The 21,157-nt window shown below is 42.0% G+C and overlaps 1 protein-coding gene across 1 annotated transcript; it reads left to right on the top strand.

Annotated features, from left to right (window-relative positions):
- Window positions 1-2,131: 2,131 nt before the first annotated feature.
- Window positions 2,132-5,420, top strand: LOC108644461 (ganglioside GM2 activator). Its single transcript, XM_012959727.3, has 4 exons — window positions 2,132-2,488; window positions 3,429-3,578; window positions 4,487-4,669; window positions 5,023-5,420. Exons 1-4 carry the CDS (start codon window positions 2,384-2,386, stop codon window positions 5,173-5,175), a joined length of 591 nt encoding a protein of 196 aa, XP_012815181.1. The 5' UTR covers window positions 2,132-2,383; the 3' UTR covers window positions 5,176-5,420.
- Window positions 5,421-21,157: the final 15,737 nt, after the last annotated feature.

Raw genomic sequence — 21,157 nt, 5'->3', positions numbered from 1 at the left:
ACTCTACTGAAAATCAAGCAGCGGAGCTTAGAGTGTGCCTATTAGCACTTTCATGTCCTGCACAACTTAAACACTAGAAACTGTAGCCTATCTGCTTAGTCATTAATGATTATTATCATCGCTCAATTTAATCTAAGTTTGTAAACACCCATCTACTATTAGTAGATGGGTGAAGATATTCCTTGATAGTAAGGTTTTTTAATCTTTCTAATCTATAAACGTTGTGGTGAAGAATTAACCCAACTTCGCCCTAAATGAAAACCCTCAACACATTGGTGCCTTATAAGGGTCTATTCTTTACCATATCAATATCTAAAATACATTCTACACTATACATATTTAATTGTCTGGCCCCTCTTGGGCCTTCTTGAGAGCTAATTTAAATTTTTTGTGACTAAAAAATTTGGGTGACTGATTTTTGGATGCCCGGGCCTCCTTACACTAACTCAAAGGGGAACAAATTTGAGCCGGGTGGAGGATTGTTAATTTAGCAAGACCTTGGCAGCTACCTTCTGATACTCCCAGGTCCTGCCTTCATGCTGCTTCTTCCTTGCCAATTTTTGGCAACTAATGTTTTAGTTGCTAATATTTATACCTCTGGCATCTGGTGCAAAATATTACAACTGATTGCAGCAGGCAAAGTTCCAGGAATTCTAGGGAAGTACCAGTAAAAACATAGTGAATTGTGCGTATTATTTGTAAATGGGCCCTCAATACAATTTTTTGTTCTCTTTTTTTCATATCAGCAGTTTTACACAGCAGTGTTGTGCTGACAGGCCTGCTGGCTACCAGAGGGTTAAGTGACTGGTTCAGAAAGTATCTCAAGACAATTCTGCACAGTTCTCTTGCTAGATGTAAAGTCTTAAAAGAAACCCTCTGCTGGTCATCGTTGAAAATGTTATTAGCAGTGTAGAGCTGCTTGGCTACTACTAGACTAACAGAAAAAATAAATAAATAAAACCATTCATGTAAATTGCAAAAGTGCTCAGAAGAAGCAATGGTTGGATTAGTTGGATAGTTGGATATGGCCTTATCTATAGAATCTAGTCTGGTGGATTGTAATTGTATTTGCAAATGTAAATTAGTGTTCAGATTTGGTTAGTTATTCATGTAAATCTTTGGTGGAAGATTGCTGAGGGTCATCCAAACCCAAATATAAATGTGATGCACCTCCAGTTTAACGCTTCACAAGAAACTTCCCCTTCTGGTTTTAAGGGTAAGAACCCATGGAGCGAGTTAGTTGCCCACAATAGTTCTCTGCTATTGTTGATGAGTAACTGCATGGTTTCATTTTATGAAGTCACTCAAAGTTGCCTGCAGGAGGAAGCTTCAGATTACCAAAGCAAGGCGAAGGGCTTTCCACCTGTGACTTCAATTGTTTCTGTGGAAAGCCTTTTCAGAGCGGTTACTCACCCATGATAGCAGAGATTTATCGTGGTCAACTAACTCGATCTGTGGGTTCTTACCCTAAGGTGCTACTATTAGCAGCTACTTGTCGAGGTTACAGAAAGAGACAATACTGATCATTTACTGATGATCATCTCTACGTGTGTTTTAGCAAAGGCAATTCTTGTTATTGTCCATGGCAGGGTATTTTCTGGCGTTTAATAGCTGTGACAAGTAGCTGCTACTAAGTAGCTCCATAGTTCTTTACCCTAAAGCACAAGCCTTGTACTGTGACTTTAATGATATAAGAACAACTTTAATACATTTATTAAATATGCGTATATTTGCTTGACATATAGAACCATATTGTCTATGTATAATCTGTGTCTAATCTTATTTTCCTTTTTTACACTATGATATCACTTTGCTTCATTCCCTTAGATCCCTATACACTGGGTGAATAACTAGTTTTCAAATATTTGGGCTATGGCACACTTTAAAAATCATGTTCTATATGGCAAAAATATTAAAGGAGAAAGAAAACCTGCTGGCAACCCCAGACCTGCCTCAACCCCTCCAGTTTAATTCACCTTTAATCTGTTTTAATGCAAAAGTACATTTCTAATGCTTAGAGCAACTGTTCAATTTTAAATGTATAGCAACCTCTAGGAAACCAAGAGATGTGGGTACATTCTCTCTCAAAACTCATTATAGAAACTAAACTGTACTTAGAATTTCTGCAACATAGAATATACAATGGGTGTTTTCTGTTATGGAGTGAATGGAAACATTGGCTGCAGAATGTACTTGTTTGTCTCCTTGTTGGCTGTTATTTCATCCTTATCAGCAGATAAGTAACCAATGCTGTTTGCTGTGGGTATACAGGTGCATATAAGTATGCAGCAGGAAGAGCGACAGCCATACAACACTTTCATGCTGAAACCCCTCTATGGAACATTACTTTCTCTCTTACTAGAAAGGACTTGCAGCTGAAATAATGGCTCAGCTTTTGTTTTGCTTCTTGTTAACTTTTGCAGCTCTGGGGCCATTTGCATCAGAAGCAGCAGCGCCAGCATCACTGTACAACTGGATGTTTCTCTCGGTAAGGGACTGCTGCAATGCACCGTGGGCATGGGAATAAATCAGAACAAAAAATGTAGAAATTACAAAAATGGCCCTCTGGTACCTTTATATCTGCTCGATAGATTTCACAGTTTATGGCCAAGATGTTAGGCCGTCTCTAGTGATCCTAGTCCTTCACCCTCCTTCAACCCTTGGCTGGTACTTTAGGCTACTCAGGTATCCCATATGCAATACAGAAGTCTTAGCAAATGTTCTCTACTGCGCATCCACTCACCAAGGATGGAAATAAATGGGGCAACATGTATAATAAAGTACCCCAGGTTGGTGCATATTCTTCTTTTTTTTTAAAGAAGATGAGTGCCAGCATGGGGTAGAAGGTGAGCAACTAGAATTACAGTGTGCAAAGTACAAAAATGCTCTAAATCAGGCATTGCTGTATTGTTGAGTGGTGGTGGTGGGGGGGGGCGCGTAGATGTCCTCCCTCCTACTTTGTGTGTTATTTAGATGTGCACATCTGTTTTTGCGCACTTTTCACACATCCGAAATTATTGTGGTCACACAATAATCGTGCTTTTAATTGGTGAAAATTTGTGGTTTAATGAATGGGCCCCTAAGATTCTGATGATCAAAACACACAGTTTGGATATGCTGCAGTTGGGATCCTAAGGGGCAGATTTATCAAAATGTGAGATTAGATCTCACTACAGAAAAATTCACCCACTTTCTATTAATTTCTATAGGATTTTTAGAAGTGTATTTATCAATGGGTGAAATTTAGAGTTTACCATTTGATAAATATTCTTCTAAATAGCCCATAGGAACGAAAAGAAAGTCAGTGAGTTTTCCTATGGTGAGTTGAAGGATATTTTTTCTATCAAGCTTCCCCAACTCAAGAAGAGTCTAATGGAATTCAGTTTATCATACTTAATTTTCTTCTCCTTCTTCCTTTCTCTTTGCAGGTCAATGATTTCACCTGGTCCAACTGTGATGGAAACTGGTCAGGCAACATCATAAGTCTATCTGTTAGTCCCAACCCCATTAATATCCCAGGGGAACTCACTATTTCTATAGTTCTTGAAACCACTGAAAGATTGACTGCACCAACAAAGGTAATGTTGTTAAAAATACGAACAAGGGCTCATACTGTATGTATTTCAAAAGCCTTACATACCAGCACTGTTTATGGGTCCACTGGCTGATCAATAAATATCTGAACCAGAACAATTAATTGCCAACATTTTGGGAAGCAAAAGACAATTGATGACCCTGGGGCAGGAATCCCCAACCCTTTTTTACCCGTGAACAACATTTCAATTAAAAAAAAACTGGGGAGAAACACAATCGCAAAAACGTTCCTAGTAGGTGACCAATAAGGACTCAGATTGGTAGCCCAATGTGGACTGGCAGACTACTAGAGGCTCTGTTTAGCAGTACACATGGTCTTTATGCTTCCAAAGCATAAAAAATGGGCACCAACTTTTAGACGACTGGGAGCAACATCAATGGGGTTGGTGAGAAACATGTTGATCCAAGCCACTGGTTGGGGATCACTGCCCTGGGTGATAAGAAAATGGCAGAAACACCACCTTCCCTGTCCTCTCCATGCAACCTTACCGGTCAACCGAATGGCAAGCTGGCTATTGCAGGCTAAATGATTAGAAGGCTGACATCCTTCTAATTATATATTGAGTGAAGTGCACTTAATATAAAATAAGACTGGTATGCTGTTTTATTATATAGGGATCTTGATAATATCAGACACAGAGCCCCCTGCATTTGTCTCCTGGTGCCTTCTTTTTACCAAAGCTTATAATTAAATTGCCAGCACCAGCCTCAAATACTTCTCAGGCTTGTAGGCAACTAGGTGCTTGCCATATCCTAGCAAATTTTACCCAGATGGTCTTGTGGCTAAAAGGGTAAAGAAACTTTTGGGTTATCTTAGGCCCTTTTTCAATTTGTTCAATATTTGTTGCCTCCATGTTTAACCAGCTTTCCATTTTTCATTCCTCAATTAAAGATCATCCTCACTGCCAAAAAGAAGATACTGTTATCATGGATAACCCTCCCATGTATTGACAACATTGGGAGCTGCACTTACGACAACATCTGTGAAGTTCTTGACACATCATTTCCTCTAGGTGAACCATGTCCAGAGCCTCTGCACACCTACGGCATTCCCTGCCACTGTCCCTTTGAAGCGGTATGTTCTATGGTGCTATAGTATCATGGAATGTTTCATGTGATATGTATGCTTACATTCATAACTGTTACCATGATGCTAGTAAAGTAACTTGGACAGCTTTAAGGTTTGGTTCAGATCACCTTTTAAAATGTTCCTCTGATATAGAAATAAAGTGAGCTGTCCATGACAAAATGAAAACTAAACTTTGCCAAATATATAACTGGCTTATTAAGTAACAGTGTACAAAATTGCCATAGGGCAATAACCAAAGAAATGTTTGCTTTCATTATTCTTGCTGCAGCTGGCTAAACATAGCTAATAATGACTGGTTGCTACAATAATGTTATTATATGTTTTTTTTTTCTTTTAAGGGTGTTTATTCTCTCCCTGAAGCCACCTTTACTTTACCTAACGTGGAGCTACCATCTTGGCTTACCAGTGGTGATTACCATGTCAATGCAGTCATAATGGCAGACAACCAGAAGTTTGCCTGCGCCAACTTTACTTTCTTTCTGGGTTCCTAATCCTGGTGATTTTGATGACTACCAGCCCTTCTGTGAAAAAAAAGATCTGTAACCATAAAATGATTAACCCTGTCCACCTAATGTAATTGACCTGAATTCTACCACTGATTGACTCACCCTATAATGGAGTTAAGGACATGGGCCACAGCTAGTAAATATCTGGACTCATGTGGCCATCAGATTTTAACATTTTTTAAAGAAATCCTTGTTCTTCAAATCAGTCAGTATTAAACTGTTTTTAATAATTGGCTTTTTAAAGCTACTTTTTCATCAAAGAACTAAGTATAGAGTATCTTCACACTTCTTTATAGGATCTATGTGTGTCAGCTTTTTTAAGTCTCATTTATAAATGCAAAGGGCAGTGCATTGTGCAAAAATCAGGGATACTCAAATGCTATTCACTGGTACTTGAATCAACACTCCTCTTAAAAGCTTGCTTTGTTTATATGGTGCAAGGTGTAAAGTGCACTGCACATGGATGCAGTTTTAATTGGAATAAACATCTACTTTGAGTGGGTGTTAGTTTGAGCAACACCCTTGTGTGTTGCACCCTGCTTATGCCATTTCCAGCCACAACCCACTTTTATTAGGGGAGAATAAACTTAAAGCAAGTTGCAGCACACTCTACTTTGCTGATGCCTTCAATTACACTGGAATATCAGGAAATAACACAGCATGTGTATAAGCCAAGCTTATTCTTGCAATGGATCGGCCCTTTAGAAACCCTTTTAAAGGATGACTTTCTTGCTTTGAATCAACAGTAAAAGATAACAATCAGTCAAATAAATCATATTAGTTCACTTTTCTACTATTTAATAAGCAGTGTATTATATTTCCTGCCCAGTTCAGGTATAACTATATAACCATAGGTATATGTGTATGTAAACTAATGAAGAACTGCAGTCATTTATATGCACTTTTATATTTACTAGCATTTTGAAGGCAATAGCTTGTTTACTATGCAAATTCATACATTTGCACTAATATAATACCACTTTGATTCCATCCTTGCTACATTTTGTGAGAGGTAAGTGTTCTCTGCCACTGAACTGTTTGCACTGTGACATGCGGTTCTGCATGATATGTGCATTTTTTTGCCAGTGTTTTTCTGACCTGCAACCCACACAATAGATGCATTCACTATATGACTCTAGTCTCTAAAACTGTTTAGCTAAAAAGGTACTAGTAAGCAGGTGACATATACAGAGATTTTGTAATGATCGCACACTGCAAACTAGGGATGTGTGGGTTGAAGATTTTTTGACCCACACTCACCCTAACCTGATCTATACCCACATCCAACCTACCCAGTAGCCAGTAATGTGCCTGGAACAGGGAAGAGAGGTTAAAAAGGGGCTGGGATTGTGGCGAATACGGACCACCATCCTCCTCAACCCACTTCTGAAGGCATTTGGTCAACCCAACCCTTGGATTCCTCCAAAGTATTCCAGCCATGAGGACAGCATACAGGAGGTTTATCCTGTTTCCATTTTGCTTGGCTCTACTTTGTCTTGTTCCTCCCTGTGTCAGCTATCATACATTTTTGGCCACTAAATTTTGTTTCCAGAATATTAGCCCTTAAATAGGGACAACATATACAGTATATACTGTAACTCTGATCAACATATAGCCCCTGTATTTATGGCATGCTGGGGAAAATACAGAGCTATGAAGAGGGGAAATGTTTTATGATGGTGATATTTTTAGCCAAATATATGCTGCTGCATAGTAATCACTATTACTTGTGACAGTGATCAGAACTCTACTACCAGCTGCAGTTTCAGTGATCTTTAGTAAAGGATGATATCCCTGCAAGTGAGCATCAAATATTTGCACTGTTGCGGTCATGGTCGACAAAGCTCTTGTGATGACATGGCTGTGGTGGTGAAGTGGGTGTGGTTTAAAAGGGGAGTGGTCAACACTATCTTCAATTATCAAGCCTCCACCACATAGGCTAGATAAATTCCGGCCTTTGGTACTACAGAAGTTGGACCGCACTGCCCTAGAATTATGGGAGCTGTAGTTTGGCAGATGCAAATGTCTTGTATAACTAACAAAACTTCCTATTGTACCTTTCCCAGGAACCCAAGATGGATCATACTGTACCTATACTGTACCCATTGTATTCCTGGGAAACATTAGAAAGTGCATTATCCATATGATCTAGTAATTAGGGAGTCCTTGCAAGGGCTCAGAAGAACAAAGTGTGCTCTTTTCAGGGCACAGAAAGCCAAAAGGAGTCCTTCTCAGGGCTCTGAAGAAACTGCCATATAAGTGAGGATCCCGTAGTAGCTCAGAGATCAAACAATCTGCAATATTATGTGCAGTTATTCCTGGCTGGCAGGCTGTATGTATCAAAGTTATATATGTGTGTGATTGTGGATCAGAGAAGTTTCCAGGAAGGGGTATTACAGCCCAGTACTGACCCTAGGTGGAGGCACTCCAAACTATAGTGTACCTGCTCCTATATAGCGGAGACTAAATAAGTTTCTACGCCACCTTGATAAAATACTTAGGGGGTAATGTTATAACATTTGCTACCAGTATAGTAATCCACATGAACTAATTAGAAAGTAGCATTTACTGGTCAGCTGTTTAATAGCAAAGATCTATTATTACATATGGGCAATCCTTGCCCTACTTACAATACCTCTTTATACCATATGGGCTATCTCTAAGTTCTGGGTTGGCTATTGGTTTTTATCATTATAGTCAATCCACACATTATATCCTTTCCTGGGGCATAAAACTTTTTGGAAAGTTATGAAAAAAAATGCACCACTTTCTCCCAGATTTCTGCCATAAAGGTAATGAAATAAGGACTTTACTAAACTGGAATAACAGTATGGAACAGGGGTGTAACAAGGACCTAAGGTTCTAGTGCAGAATTTTGGGTTGCCCCGCCAACATGGCATAAGACTACCCAATTTCCAATTTTACTAACGAAATGTAGAACATCCCTAACACCTTTAAAGGAAAAGTCCTCCCTGTGTGTAATTTTGTATTCTGTAAGATTGTACAGCGCTGCGTACCCTTGTGGTGCTTTATAAATAAAGTTATACATACATACATACATACAAGTAACACTAAAAAATTTGAAGTAAAAAATCTATTTTATTCTATATTTTGAATGCTTTAGTAAAAATACCTGTTAAAACTTGGCTTCCGGTCATTTGAAGAAAAGCAATACGGCGATGCAGGGGAAGTATCAGGGGAAGCATCCACTATGCGGCGATCGATTAATCGAGCCTAGCCTGACTGGTTCCTATACAGAAGCAAGGCTAGACTCGATCAATCGAGTGGATGCTTCCCCCGATACTTCCCCTGCATCGCTGTATCGCCTTTCTTCAAATGACCAGAAGCCAAGTTTTAACAGGTATTTTGTACTAAAGCATTCAAAATAATAAATGGTTTGCAGGATAGGGCAATTACTGGGGCAGGGTAGAATAGATTTTTTACTTAAAAATTTCCCTGGCAGAAATAGTCCCTGGCAAAAATCTTACCTTTTTAAAAACCAAACCCAATGCTCACATTATATCATGCAAGTCTATAATGACACAGGCATTTCTATGCCATATTAACTACCAATGTTATAATTAATATATCTTCCACATATTGCACATATTCTCTTCCCATGTTATACTGAACACATTCCACTCCCCTGCTAATGTTATACTACAGTTAGTTTGCTGAGGTTTTACTGTACAGATCCTTCCCCGTCTATGCAGTTCTGCCCTCTTCTGCCCAGTTATAATTTACTACTTAGAGCCAACCCTTTGTGAAGGTTATATTTAAAAGGTCCGATCCCTTCCAAAAATAAACAATTTTTTTAAAAAAAGGATTAGAGTTACTTGCAAATACAATAGACAGGAAAAAAAGCCCTGCATTACGGGAAGGCCATCTTCCATAGACTACATTATAAGCAAGTAGTTAAAAAAGAGAACATTACTAAGATTATTATGGTTGAACGTGATGGACGTATTTCTTTTTTCAACCCAACTTACTATGTTACTATGTTACTATGTAAGATATAATTAATACTTTAATTAATCCATCAGATTTTTTTCCCAGATTTTTAGCGCTAAAGAAAGAAAAAAAGAAGCAATTTTTTCAAGATTTACTGCTAAAAATTTAAATCTGACAAAAATGTGCAGAGACCACGTAGAAGTCAGTGGCAGAGGTCCCTTGTCTTAAAGATCCTTCTTTTATCCCAAACCTTTAGAGGTTTTGGATTTTGGACGCTGTTTTTTTGTGTGACATATAAATTTGAGGTTTTGATGCAACAATTCAAAAATTTTAATTCTAAATTTAAAAAAAATGAGAAATTATAGAGTTTTGCTAAATCTGTCCCTTAATGTTTCAATTATTTTTTAGTAGATCTAAGGTATGGTGATCCAAAAGATCCCTTATTCGAAAATCCCAGATCCTGAACATTCTAGGTAATAGATCCCCATCCCTATATTACCTAGAATTAAGAGTTATGCATGATAGTGAATTATTTATACATGTGTATACAGGTATAAGATAAAGTAACAAAAAAAACTGTTATCCAGAAACCTCCAAATTATGGAAAGGCCAACTCCTAAAGACAATTTAAAATAACTCATGTTTTTAAAAATGATTTCCTTTTTTTTCTGTAATAATAAAACAGCACATTGTACTTGATCTTAATAAAACTGCATTAATTCATATTAGCGGCAAAACAATCCTACTGGGTTTATTTAATGTTTAAATGATTTGTTATTAGACTTAACGTATGGTGATCCAAATTGCAGAAAGACCCCTTATCTGGATAATGGGTCCCATCTCTGTTCTGCAAAATTATAAAGGGTCTATAAATTTTATTTTATAATGATTTAAACTCTTTTAAAATCACCTAAATTCCTCTTAAAGTTAACTTAATATACTCAATAGAATATGATGACCTTTGTGGGAGTGGCAATGCAGTTACTTTTTGTGCTGATAATAAAAACAAAACAGGATAATGACACCATTATTCTCCCTGGCTTTGTGCCCTCATGAGTGCCATGTTTAATCACTGGGTTTGCTTGGGATACAGCATATCCCCACCCCTCTTAGAAAGAGTTTCCAAAAAAGGATGATAGGAGCAGAGCTGTCTTTAGGGGATACAAACAACAAGTTCCGTGGGCCCTGCACTTAGTGGAGTCCCTTAGATGTTAGATCTATATAGGCAAGCTGAGGAATAACAGAGCAAGGTCACTGCCGAATGGCAATAAGGCAACCTTAATGTTTTGTATTTGTGTTGCCCATCTTGTGGGCCTTGAAATATTGTTGATGTACAACTGAAACCAGTGTCAGCTGAGTTAGACTCAAACTGTGACCCACAGGTTTTAAATTCATCAACACAGCATCATATTTTAAAGAAACTTTATTCATGTACTCAGAGATACAAGTAATTTTAGGCCATTCTTATGGCCATTTGGCAAAATAGGAAAAGGGAATGGTGTGACTAAGCTGGAGAGCAGGCACATGTGGCCTGAAACATGTTGAATCAATATAGATGGATTGTATGCAATAGACCATGGTAGGACTTACAACAGCTAAATATGCCTTCAGATGTCTGATACATATGAGTCGTTGGCCCAATGAGGGAGAAACAGTGAAAGCCCCTGCCTTGGGAGTAGTTGGTTTGTGTGTCTGCTCACAGGCTGTTAGTGCAGACAACCTAATGGGTTGAGAAGAGTGGATGGGCTGTTTCCTGGCCATCCATTTATACACAAGCTGAGAAACAGCCCTGTGTGGCTTTAGCCTTATGTCACTAGCATGGATGCCTGTGTTTAAGCAGATAATTATTTCTATGGTATATTAAAGTTATTAGGGGTATGGCACAATATATACAGGTATGGGACCTGTTATCCAGAATGCTCAGGACCTTGGGTTTTCTGGATAAGGGATCTTTCTGTAATTCGATCTCCTACCTTAAGTTTGCTAAAAAAATTATTTAAACAGTAATTAAACTAGGGATGCACCGAATCCCGGATTAAGTTCAGAATTCAGGCCGAAGCCAGCCTTTTTTTGATGGATTCGGTTTCGGCCAAATCCACGGTCCTGGCCGAACCATATCCGAATTAGCATAAATTAGCATCTGCTAATTAGCATTCGGAAAGGGTTCAAATTTAGGGGGGAACATTTTTTAGCCACGCCCTGTGCACGCGCCAACTTTTAACCCATCGTGAACCCTTCGGATTCTGTTCAGGATCCAGCAGAATCCATCAGGGTTCGGGGGTTCGGCATAACCCAAAAAAGAGGGTTCGGTCCATCCCTAAATTAAACCAACTAGGATTGTTTTGGCTCCAATAAAGATTAATTATATCTTAGTTGGGATCAAGTACAAGGTACTGTTTTATTATTACAGAGAAAAAGTAAGCCATTTTTAAAAATGTGAATTATTTGATTAAAATGGAGTCTATGGGAGATGGCCTTTTAATTTGGAACTTTCTGGATAATGGGTTTCCGGATAAGGGGTCTGATAATTGTATATATAAAAGCCTAAATACATGTAATGTATTAGAAAGAGACAGAAAAGCTGAAACATGCTATTTTTAATTTTAAAATAGTTTAATCATAATGATTTAATAAATATATTTAAAAATGGCACATATTTTTGTATAATGCAGGATATGATACATAAAGGTTTACTCAACATTAATGTGAACAAGGCATCAGGAATATACCCTTGGGGACTTAGAGAGCTTAATTCAGTTTAAGTCAGGCTTTTTCATCTGATATGGTAACTATGGATAGGAGGAAAGTTGAAGTAATTATAATACTATAGGCCAGTAAGTATGACATCTGTGGTGGGCAAGTTATTTGAAGGCTTGTTATGGGATCACATTTAAAATTATGTTCTGTACAATGACATTATGAACAGTAATCAGCATGGCCCTATAAAGGACGGGTCATGTCAGGCAAATTTGTTTTTTATGATGAGGTTAGTAAGAAGCTGGACAGTGGGGTTGCAGTAGATGTGATCTATTTGGATTTTGCCAAAGCATTTGATACCGTGCCCCGCAAAGGACTCCTTTCTAAACAAATGTCTGTTGGTCTTAATAAAGATCATTTCTTTAGCATACATAGTGAAGGGCCGCTAATGGAAGCCATTTTGACCACTCCCCTTTTTTAAACCGCACCCACTTAAAACCACACCAATATTATCACAAGAGCTTTTAAGACCATGTCCACATTAATGGTGGTAGCGCAGCAAAAAACCAAATGGTGCTTACTGCGGGGATATCAACCATCATTCATAGGTGAAAGAATTATATGTCATGATAAGACATGCCCTAAATCCATATGCCTCCTCCTCCCTGTGGATAGAACAGCAACCCCCAGCACATAATTACACACCACACCATTTAATGGCTATTTCTAGCTGCTAACAAACTCCTGCCAGGTTCACCTCCCACAGGCAGGGTAGGGCAGGCAGGGTAGGGCAGGCAGGGTAGGGCAGGCAGAGTATGGCACACACAGGCAGCATAAACAGGCAAAGTATGGCACACACAGGCAGTACTATGCCTGCCCTATGCTGCCTGTGGGTGCCATACTCTGTCTGCCCTATGCTGCCTGTGTGTGCCATAATCTACCTGCCCTACCCTGCCTGTGTGTGCCATCAGGCCCGGATTTGTGGGCGGCAGAAATTTAGGGGCTGCATGCCGCCCCACCGCAAATAGGTTTTGCCCCCATATGGAGCAATGGGGACCTCTCCCCACTGCTCCGTATGGGAGTTTAAATGTTTGGGCATGTGCACTCGCTGCCGCGGGGGGGGGGGCTGTTCGCATGTTCGGGGGGGGGGCGACCAACGGGGGCGGCCTCGGGGCACCCGGAACACAAATCTGGCACTGTGTGCCATACTCTGTCTGCCCTACCTCACCTGTGTGTGCCATACAGTGACACAATGCTGGCACTGCTCCTACAGTCTGTCTGAGGTGTGATAAGGTGAAAAATGTGGATGCTTCTATGCTGCCTGTATGTGCCATACTCTGTCTGCTCTACCCCACCTGTGTGTGCCATACTCTGCCTGCCCTTAGCAGCCTGTATGTGCCATATTCTGCCTGCCCTATGCTGCCTGTGTGTGCCATACTCTGCCTGCCCTATGCTGCCTGTGTTCCATACTCTGCCTGCCCTATGCTGCCTGTGTGTGCCATACCCTGCTTGCCCTATGTTGCCTGTGTGTGCCATATTCTGCCTGCGCTACCCCACCTGTGTGTGCCATACTCTGCCTGCCCTTAGCTGCCTGTGTGTGCCATACAATGACACAATGCTGGCACTGCTCCTACAGTCTGTCTGAGGTATGAAGAGGTGAGCAATGTGCATGCGAACAGTATAGGGGATTACATGTTTAAACAATACATGGGAATTACAGCCTGAGGTGTGAACCAGTTAGTCTCAGTACTGATACCATTTAAAATGTTACACAAAGGTAAGCTATCAAAGCAGCCAGACAGGTGGGTGGCCACACAGAGGGGGGTCGTGGACTGCCAGTTGGACAGCATTGCTCTAGTTGATCCAGGGGCTGGTCCAATTGCCATCTTGGAGTCCGGAAGGAATTTTTTTACCCTCTGTGGCAAATTAGAGAGGCTTCAGATGGGGTTTTTGCTTTCCTCTGAATCAACTAGCAGATAGGTAGGTTTTTTATAGACATATAAGGGTGAATTTGATGAAACGTGCGTCTTTTTAAAATTTAATTTACTGTGTTACTATGTAAATATAAAATATAAAATATGCTGACCAAAAAGCTCAATCAAGTTCTGTTCTAGTTCTAAAGAAAGTTTGATTCCTTTTTAGAAATAATATTCACTTTTCTTAATTGCCAAACTGTTGCTATGGATGCAGACCCAACTGTCTGCCAAGGGACAAACTATGACCCATGTGAGCTGCCACTTGTATTATAAGAATACAGTCCAGAGGGCCAAGCTTATCTGTGTCTTTTAGGGAAATTCACAAACAGGTGTTAAGGTTACTCCATAGTGATGACCCACAGCACCCAATTACAATACTGCTCTTATTAGTCTTATTAGTCTTATTAGGGTGGTCAAACACAGAGATATCCATTCATGTAGCTAGGACAAACGAAAAGTTGAACTTTTCCTTATTCAACACCTAAGTGTCCACCCAATGAAACTTGATCTGATTCCAAAGCCATCAGCTGAAGAAATGGTTCATTTGAGGGTCCACAGGGACCTTTCATCTAGACTAACTGGTATATAACCCAATCAAATTATTATATATTTACATTCTGCTGCATGGCAAGATGTTTCTTGCACTAAATGATTTAATGCTTTCCAGTGGGTCAGTACCCACAAGAACAGTGATCAACACTTTATTTTGCTAAAGAGCAAATTTGCTTAACATGGTCTTTTATTCTATCAAGGTCATTTCTAAAGGAGTCTGTGTAAAACACCAACAAAATGCCAGAGTCAATATCCACACCCGTCTGAACATAAGATAACATTCTAATGACTCCATGGCACAGAAGTCTACATAATTATTTTTCCACTGGAAACCCTTATTGACAGAAGTGAAAAGCAACCCAAATTGGTGGAGACCCCCAAGTTGCCAAGGGCACTAAAAGGTTAGAGCTAGGGCAAGATTTTTAGAGGGACAGTTATTATTAGGCCTCCAGCTAATCCACAAGAGGCGCTGAAGCTTGTTATACCCCTTATTTGGCAAATTTACCTGCTTAGTGATTTATACACACCAAAATAATGGAATCATCACCATAAAATGTTTTGTCATACTGCCTGCCAGGAGACAATTGTAACAGTTGCTAGACTCGTACACCTAACATTACCATGTGCAATGCCAAGCATCAGCCTATCAGGGTCACATTAACAGTGAAAATGCATCTTATTGATTAGGGCCCCTGTTTAATTTTGAGCTTTCTACTTTGTGGCCACAATTTGGGAAAGGCCTTATTCTGTTCAAGCACAACAATGGCCCCAAGCACAAAGCAAGGTCTATACAGAATTAACTTTCTACGATGGGAGCGGAAGAACATCACTGGCCTGAACAGAGCCCTTGACCAAGCCTAACTAAACATCTGTGGGATGATTTGGAACACTGACTGATGAGCCAGGCCTGATTCCCAACATCAGTAGATGTAGATGCATACTGATTATTAGCAGCTACCATATTGAAAAGGCTACACAACTTGACACTGACAGAACAACACATAGGGAAGGATTATCTAGATACTGGCATGGATATGTCTATAAGTGGAAAGTAATTGAGTAGGAATGTAGCGAACTGTTCGCCGGCGAACTAATTCGCGCGAACATCGGGTGTTCGCAAGTTCGCAAGTTCGCGAACTTTCGGCGATGTTCGCAATTTGGGTTCACCTTAGCTGGCGCCAAATTTTGACCTCTCACCCCAGACCAGCAGATACATGGCAGCCAATCAGGCAGCTCTCCCTCCTGGACCACCCCCCCCCCTTGGACCACTCCCTTCCATATATAAACCGAAGCCCAGCAGCCATTTTACATTCTGCCTGTGTGTGTTTGAAGAGATAGTGTAGGGAGAGAAGCTGTGCATTGATTTGAGGGAGAGTTTAAGTAGGTTTTCTGGCTAGTAATCTACTTTCTACTGCTCTGTATTTGTGTGGGGAGAGGAGCTGTGCATTGATTTGAGGGAGAGTTTAAGTAGGTTTTCTGGATAGTAATCTACTTTCTACTGCTCTGTATTTGTGTGGGGAGAGGAGCTGTGCATTGATTTGAGGGAGAGTTTAAGTAGGTTTTCTGGATAGTAATCTACTTTCTACTGCTCTGTATTTGTGTGGGGAGAGGAGCTGTGCATTGATTTGAGGGAGAGTTTAAGTAGGTTTTCTGGATAGTAATCTACTTTCTACTGCTCTGTATTTGTGTGGGGAGAGGAGCTGTGCATTGATTTGAGGGAGAGTTTAAGTAGGTTTTCTGGATAGTAATCTACTTTCTACTGCTCTGTATTTGTGTGGGGAGAGGAGCTGTGCATTGATTTGAGGGAGAGTTTAAGTAGGTTTTCTGGCTAGTAATCTACTTTCTACTGCTCTGTATGTAGCTGCTGTGGGCAGCTGTTCTGCTGATCTCATCTGCTGACTGCTGCAGCTCCGTCTGTGTGTGTTGGAGACAGGCGTGCTGCTCATAGTAGTGCACCAAACACGTTACACATAGTAGTGACATTGCATTGCAATAAAATCACCTGAGTGACGTTTTTCCACCAGCAATAATATATTCCGTATCCACTACTGTATACATTGCCCTTGCAGGCCTTCTTGCCCGGTGTCTTCAACCAAGTGCCACCTAGCTGTGTGAGCTTTTTCACAATTTGTCTAAATAACAATAATAATTCCGTGTCCAGAAACATCACAAAAGTTGTTGTTGTTTTGTAAAAATAAAAAAAATGCCAGGCAAAGGCAGGCCGCCATGCAGAGGCACTAGGGGCCGTGCTGCTATGATATCCTGTGGCCCTAGGAAATTGCCCAGTGTTCCGAAGGCACTTACCCTGAACTCCCAAAATGCTGAAGAGGTAGTTGACTGGCTTACACAGCACACCCCATCCTCTACCGTTTCAAACTTTGCCACAACATCCTCATCCTCCTCTGCTAAGGACACCCCACCTACCACTTCCTCCACCACTGCCGCCCCTTCTTCACTGGAGTCAGAGGAGTTATTTACTCATGAGTTTGTTGAACTGAGTGATGCGCAACCATTATTGCCAGAAGAAGATGAAGGAGATGAGGACATTATCATAACTCAGGCAGGCAACACAACAGAGATGGACATAAGGTGTGATGAGGTCCCCGCTGCTGCTGTCTTCTGTGAGCTGTCAGAAGAAATTGATGCATCTGAGGAGAATGATGATGAGGAGATTGATGTTTTGTGGGTGCCCACAAGAAGAGAGCAAGAGGAGGATAGTTCAGATGGAGAGACGGAGAGTCAGAGAGGCAGGAGGAGGATAAGACTTAGAAGAAGCAGGGACAGCTCCCAGGGAACAGTAAGGCAACAACATGAATCAGCACCTGTGGTCAGCCAGCCAACGCACCCACCAGCTTCTACTGTTACCGCTAGAAAGCCCACATCAAAAGGCTCAGCAGTGTGGCATTTTTTTAATGTTTGTGCCTCTGACAAAAGCGCTGTAATTTGCAATGAGTGCAGTCAGAAACTGAGTCTTGGGAAGCCCAACACCCACATAGGTACAACTGCTATGCGAAGGCACATGAACGGCAAACACAAAGCACTATGGGAGCAACACCTCAAAGGCAGCAGCCAAACTCAAAGCCACCCTCCTTCTGGTCCAGCATCTTACTGCTCTACCTCTGCAGTCCTTGACCCGTCTCAACCACCCTCCACTCCGCCTTCCACCTTGACCACCAGTTCCTGCTCATCTGCCCCCAGCCAAGTTTCTGTGAGGGCCATGTTTGAGCATAAGAAGCCAATGCCTCCGAGTCACCCCCTTGCCCGGCGTCTGACAGCTGGCTTGTCTGTGCTCTTAGCCCGCCAGCTTTTACCATACCAGCTGGTGGACTCTGAGGCCTTCCACAAATTTGTAGCAATTGGGACACCGCAGTGGAAGGTACCCAGCCTCAATTTTTTTTCCCAGAAGGGAATACCACACCTGTACCAGCATGTGCAGAGCCAAGTCACCGAATCTCTGTCATTTAGTGTTGGGGCAAAGGTCCATATGACTACTGACACATGGTCCTCCAAGCATGGTCAGGGCAAGTATGTCACCTACACTGCCCACTGGGTGAATCTGGTTATGGCTGGGAAGCAGGGAATGCGTGGTTCAACAACAGTGGTGTCACCGCCACGGGTTGCATGCGGGTCTGCCACCACCTCTACTCCTCCTTCGCTCTCTAACTCGTCTTCTAACTTGGCTTCTTCCTCGGCTTCTTCCTCCTCTGCTGCTGTGTCCTCCTCCACACCTGTGCACCCCCAGCTCCCCATAGGCTATTCGACGTGCCAGGTACGCCGTTGTCATGCTGTCTTGGGCATGACGTGCCTGGAAAGCAAAAACCATACTGGATCTGCACTCCTGTCATATCTGCACTCACAGGCCGATCGGTGGCTGACCCCACACCAACTGAGGATCGGAAAAGTGGTGTGTGACAACGGAAGCAATCTGTTGGCAGCACTTAGACTGGGCAATTTAACACATGTGCCCTGCATGGCACATGTTCTAAATTTAATAGTCCAACGTTTTGTCTCGAAGTACCCAGGATTGCAGGACATTCTCAGGCAGTCCAGGAAGGTGTCTGGCCATTTCAGACGTTCCTACACAGCCATGGCACGCCTTGCTGACATTCAGCGGCGGCACAACTTGCCAGTCAGGCGTTTAATTTGCGACAGCCAGACTCGCTGGAATTCAACGCTCCTCATGTTTGAACGTCTGCTGCAACAACAAAGAGCCGTCAATGAATACCTGTTTGAACTGGGTGGTAGGACTGGATCTGCAGAGCTGGGGATTTTTTTCCCCCGTTACTGGGTGCTTATGCGCGATGCCTGCAGGCTCATGCGCCCTTTTGACGAGGTCACAAATATGGTTAATCGCACCGAAGGCACCATCAGCGACCTAGTACCCTTTGTGTTCTTCCTGGAGCGTGCTGTGCGACGAGTGACAGATGAGGCCGTAGACCAGCGTGACCAGGAGCAGGAAGAGTACGATTTGTGGGCGGAATCACCAGAACGAGCCCAGGCACCTGCTGCAATGCAGGGAGAAGTGTCAGAAGTGGAGTCAAAGGAGGAAGGTGGCTTTGTGGAGGAGGAAGACCAGCAGGAGCAGGCTTCCCAGGGGGCTTGTGGTCACCTTTTGGGGACCCCTGGTCTTGTACGTGGCTGGGGGGAGGAGACCGTGGTGGATGACGTAGTCCTTGATAACAAGGAAGGGGAGATGAACACCTCTGCATCCCACCTTGTGAGAATGGGGTCTTTCATGCTGTCATGCCTGTTGAAGGACCCCCGTATCAAGAGGCTTAAGGAGAAGGACCTGTACTGCGTGGCAACGCTACTAGACCCTCGTTACAAGCATAAAGTGGAAGAAATGTTACCAACGTACCACAAGTCCGAAAGGATGCTGCATTTCCAAACCAGCCTGCAAAACATGTTGTACAATTCTTTTAAGGGTGGTGTCACTCCACATTCCAGGGGCAGAGGTGCCAGTAATCCTCCCACGAGCACACCTGCAAGGACAATGCACTTTGGCCACTCTGTAATGTCAGACATGCAAAGTTTTTTCAGTCCAAGGCAGCGCCAGGACCCTTCTGGATCCACCCTCCGAGAACGCCTCGACCGGCAGGTAGCGGACTACCTGGCATTAACTGCAGATATTGACACTCTGAGGAGCGATGAACCCCTGGACTACTGGGTGCGCAGGCTTGATCTGTGGCCAGAGCTGTCACAATTTGCCATAAATCTCTTGTCTTGCCCTGCCTCAAGTGTCCTCTCAGAAAGGACCTTCAGTGCAGCAGGAGGGATTGTAACTGAGAAGAGAACTCGCCTAGGTCACAAAAGTGTTGATTACCTGACCTTTATTAAAATGAATGAGGCATGGATCTCGGAGGGTTACTGCACGCCGGAAGACTTCTGACTGCCCATGCAGCTGTCCTTGTCTGCACGCCGCTTGACACCACACACAGCTGTCCTTTAGCGTCCTCCTCCACCACCGTACAAACTAGGGTGCAAATCCTACTGGCTTAATTTTAAGCCAAACTTTTTGGACAGGTAAATCCTGAATTTTTCTGTCTTCTGTGCTTGGTACGCTATCTTCATTTTTTTAAAGGGTTTGACTGGGGCAATGGTTGTGATACCATTTATCTAACATATTTTTTCTGTCTTCTGTGCTTGGCACGCTATCTTCATTTTTTTAAAGGGTTTGCCTGGGGATTGGTTATGATACCATCTATCTTTGATGTTTTTTCTGTCTTCTGTGCTTGGCACGCTATCTTCATTTTTTTAAAGGGTTTGCCTGGGGCATGGTTGTGATACCATTTATCTAACATATTTTTTCTGTCTTCTGTGCTTGGCACGCTATCTTCATTTTTTTAAATGGTTTGCCTGGGGATTGGTTATGATACCATCTATCTTTGATGTTTTTTCTGTCTTCTGTGCTTGGCACCCTATCTTAGTTCTTTGAAAGGGTTTGCCTGGGGCATGGTTATGATACCATCTATCTAACATATTTTTTCTGTCCTCTGTGCTTCAGTGGCTGCAACAAAAAAACCATAATTTTTCAGGAATGTACACATTCCTGATTTTTCAGGGTTCTGCAACAGCGGCAAAATCGTATCTTTTATGGTCACCACAGGTGATCAAAAAGGTAGGACAAAACTGGGCCCACACTGCAGAATCAGTGTTTTTTGGTTCACGTCACTGTACATTGAATTACCTCTGCCTGACCGTGCACGTGCGCACAAGCACGGTGACTGCTAAACACACCACTACAGAAATATTCCCACCAACAGGACGAACGTCCTGGAGGTGACAAGCAACTAGTAAAAACTATTATTCGCTCACTTGACGGTATCATTAAAGCTTTTTGCGTTTTTTTTCGTTGCAGTAAACGCGGCGTTTTGTCTTTGCGTGTGAACCGGCCGTAACCTTTACACGACTTGATTGGCATGTAGACGCCGGACTTTTTAAAGCAGTTTATTACATAAGTTTAGGAATGTAGTGTGATTTCTGCCCTTTACAGCACAAAACACAACGCTGTGTCAACAACGTAATTTTCAGAGAAATTTTTGCCCTTGGTCCCCCTCCTGCATGCCACTGTCCAGGTCGTGGCACCCTTTAAACAACTTTAAAATCAGTTTTCTGGCCAGAAATGGCTTTTCTAGGTTTTAAAGTTCGCCTTCCCATTGAAGTCTATGGGGTTCGCAAAGTTCGCGAACGTTCACACTTTTTGCCGAAAGTTTTTTGGCGAGGTTCGCTACATCTCTATAATTGAGAACTAACTCCTGTAATGAGAATTCTGTCAGTCGCACAACTTTTCT

The sequence above is a fragment of the Xenopus tropicalis genome, chromosome 3 (genome assembly GCF_000004195.4).
Source record: "Xenopus tropicalis strain Nigerian chromosome 3, UCB_Xtro_10.0, whole genome shotgun sequence".
Classification (NCBI taxonomy): domain Eukaryota; kingdom Metazoa; phylum Chordata; class Amphibia; order Anura; family Pipidae; genus Xenopus; species Xenopus tropicalis.
The sequence above is the reverse complement of the archived record's forward strand: the minus strand, read 5'-3'. Positions and strand labels throughout refer to the sequence as shown.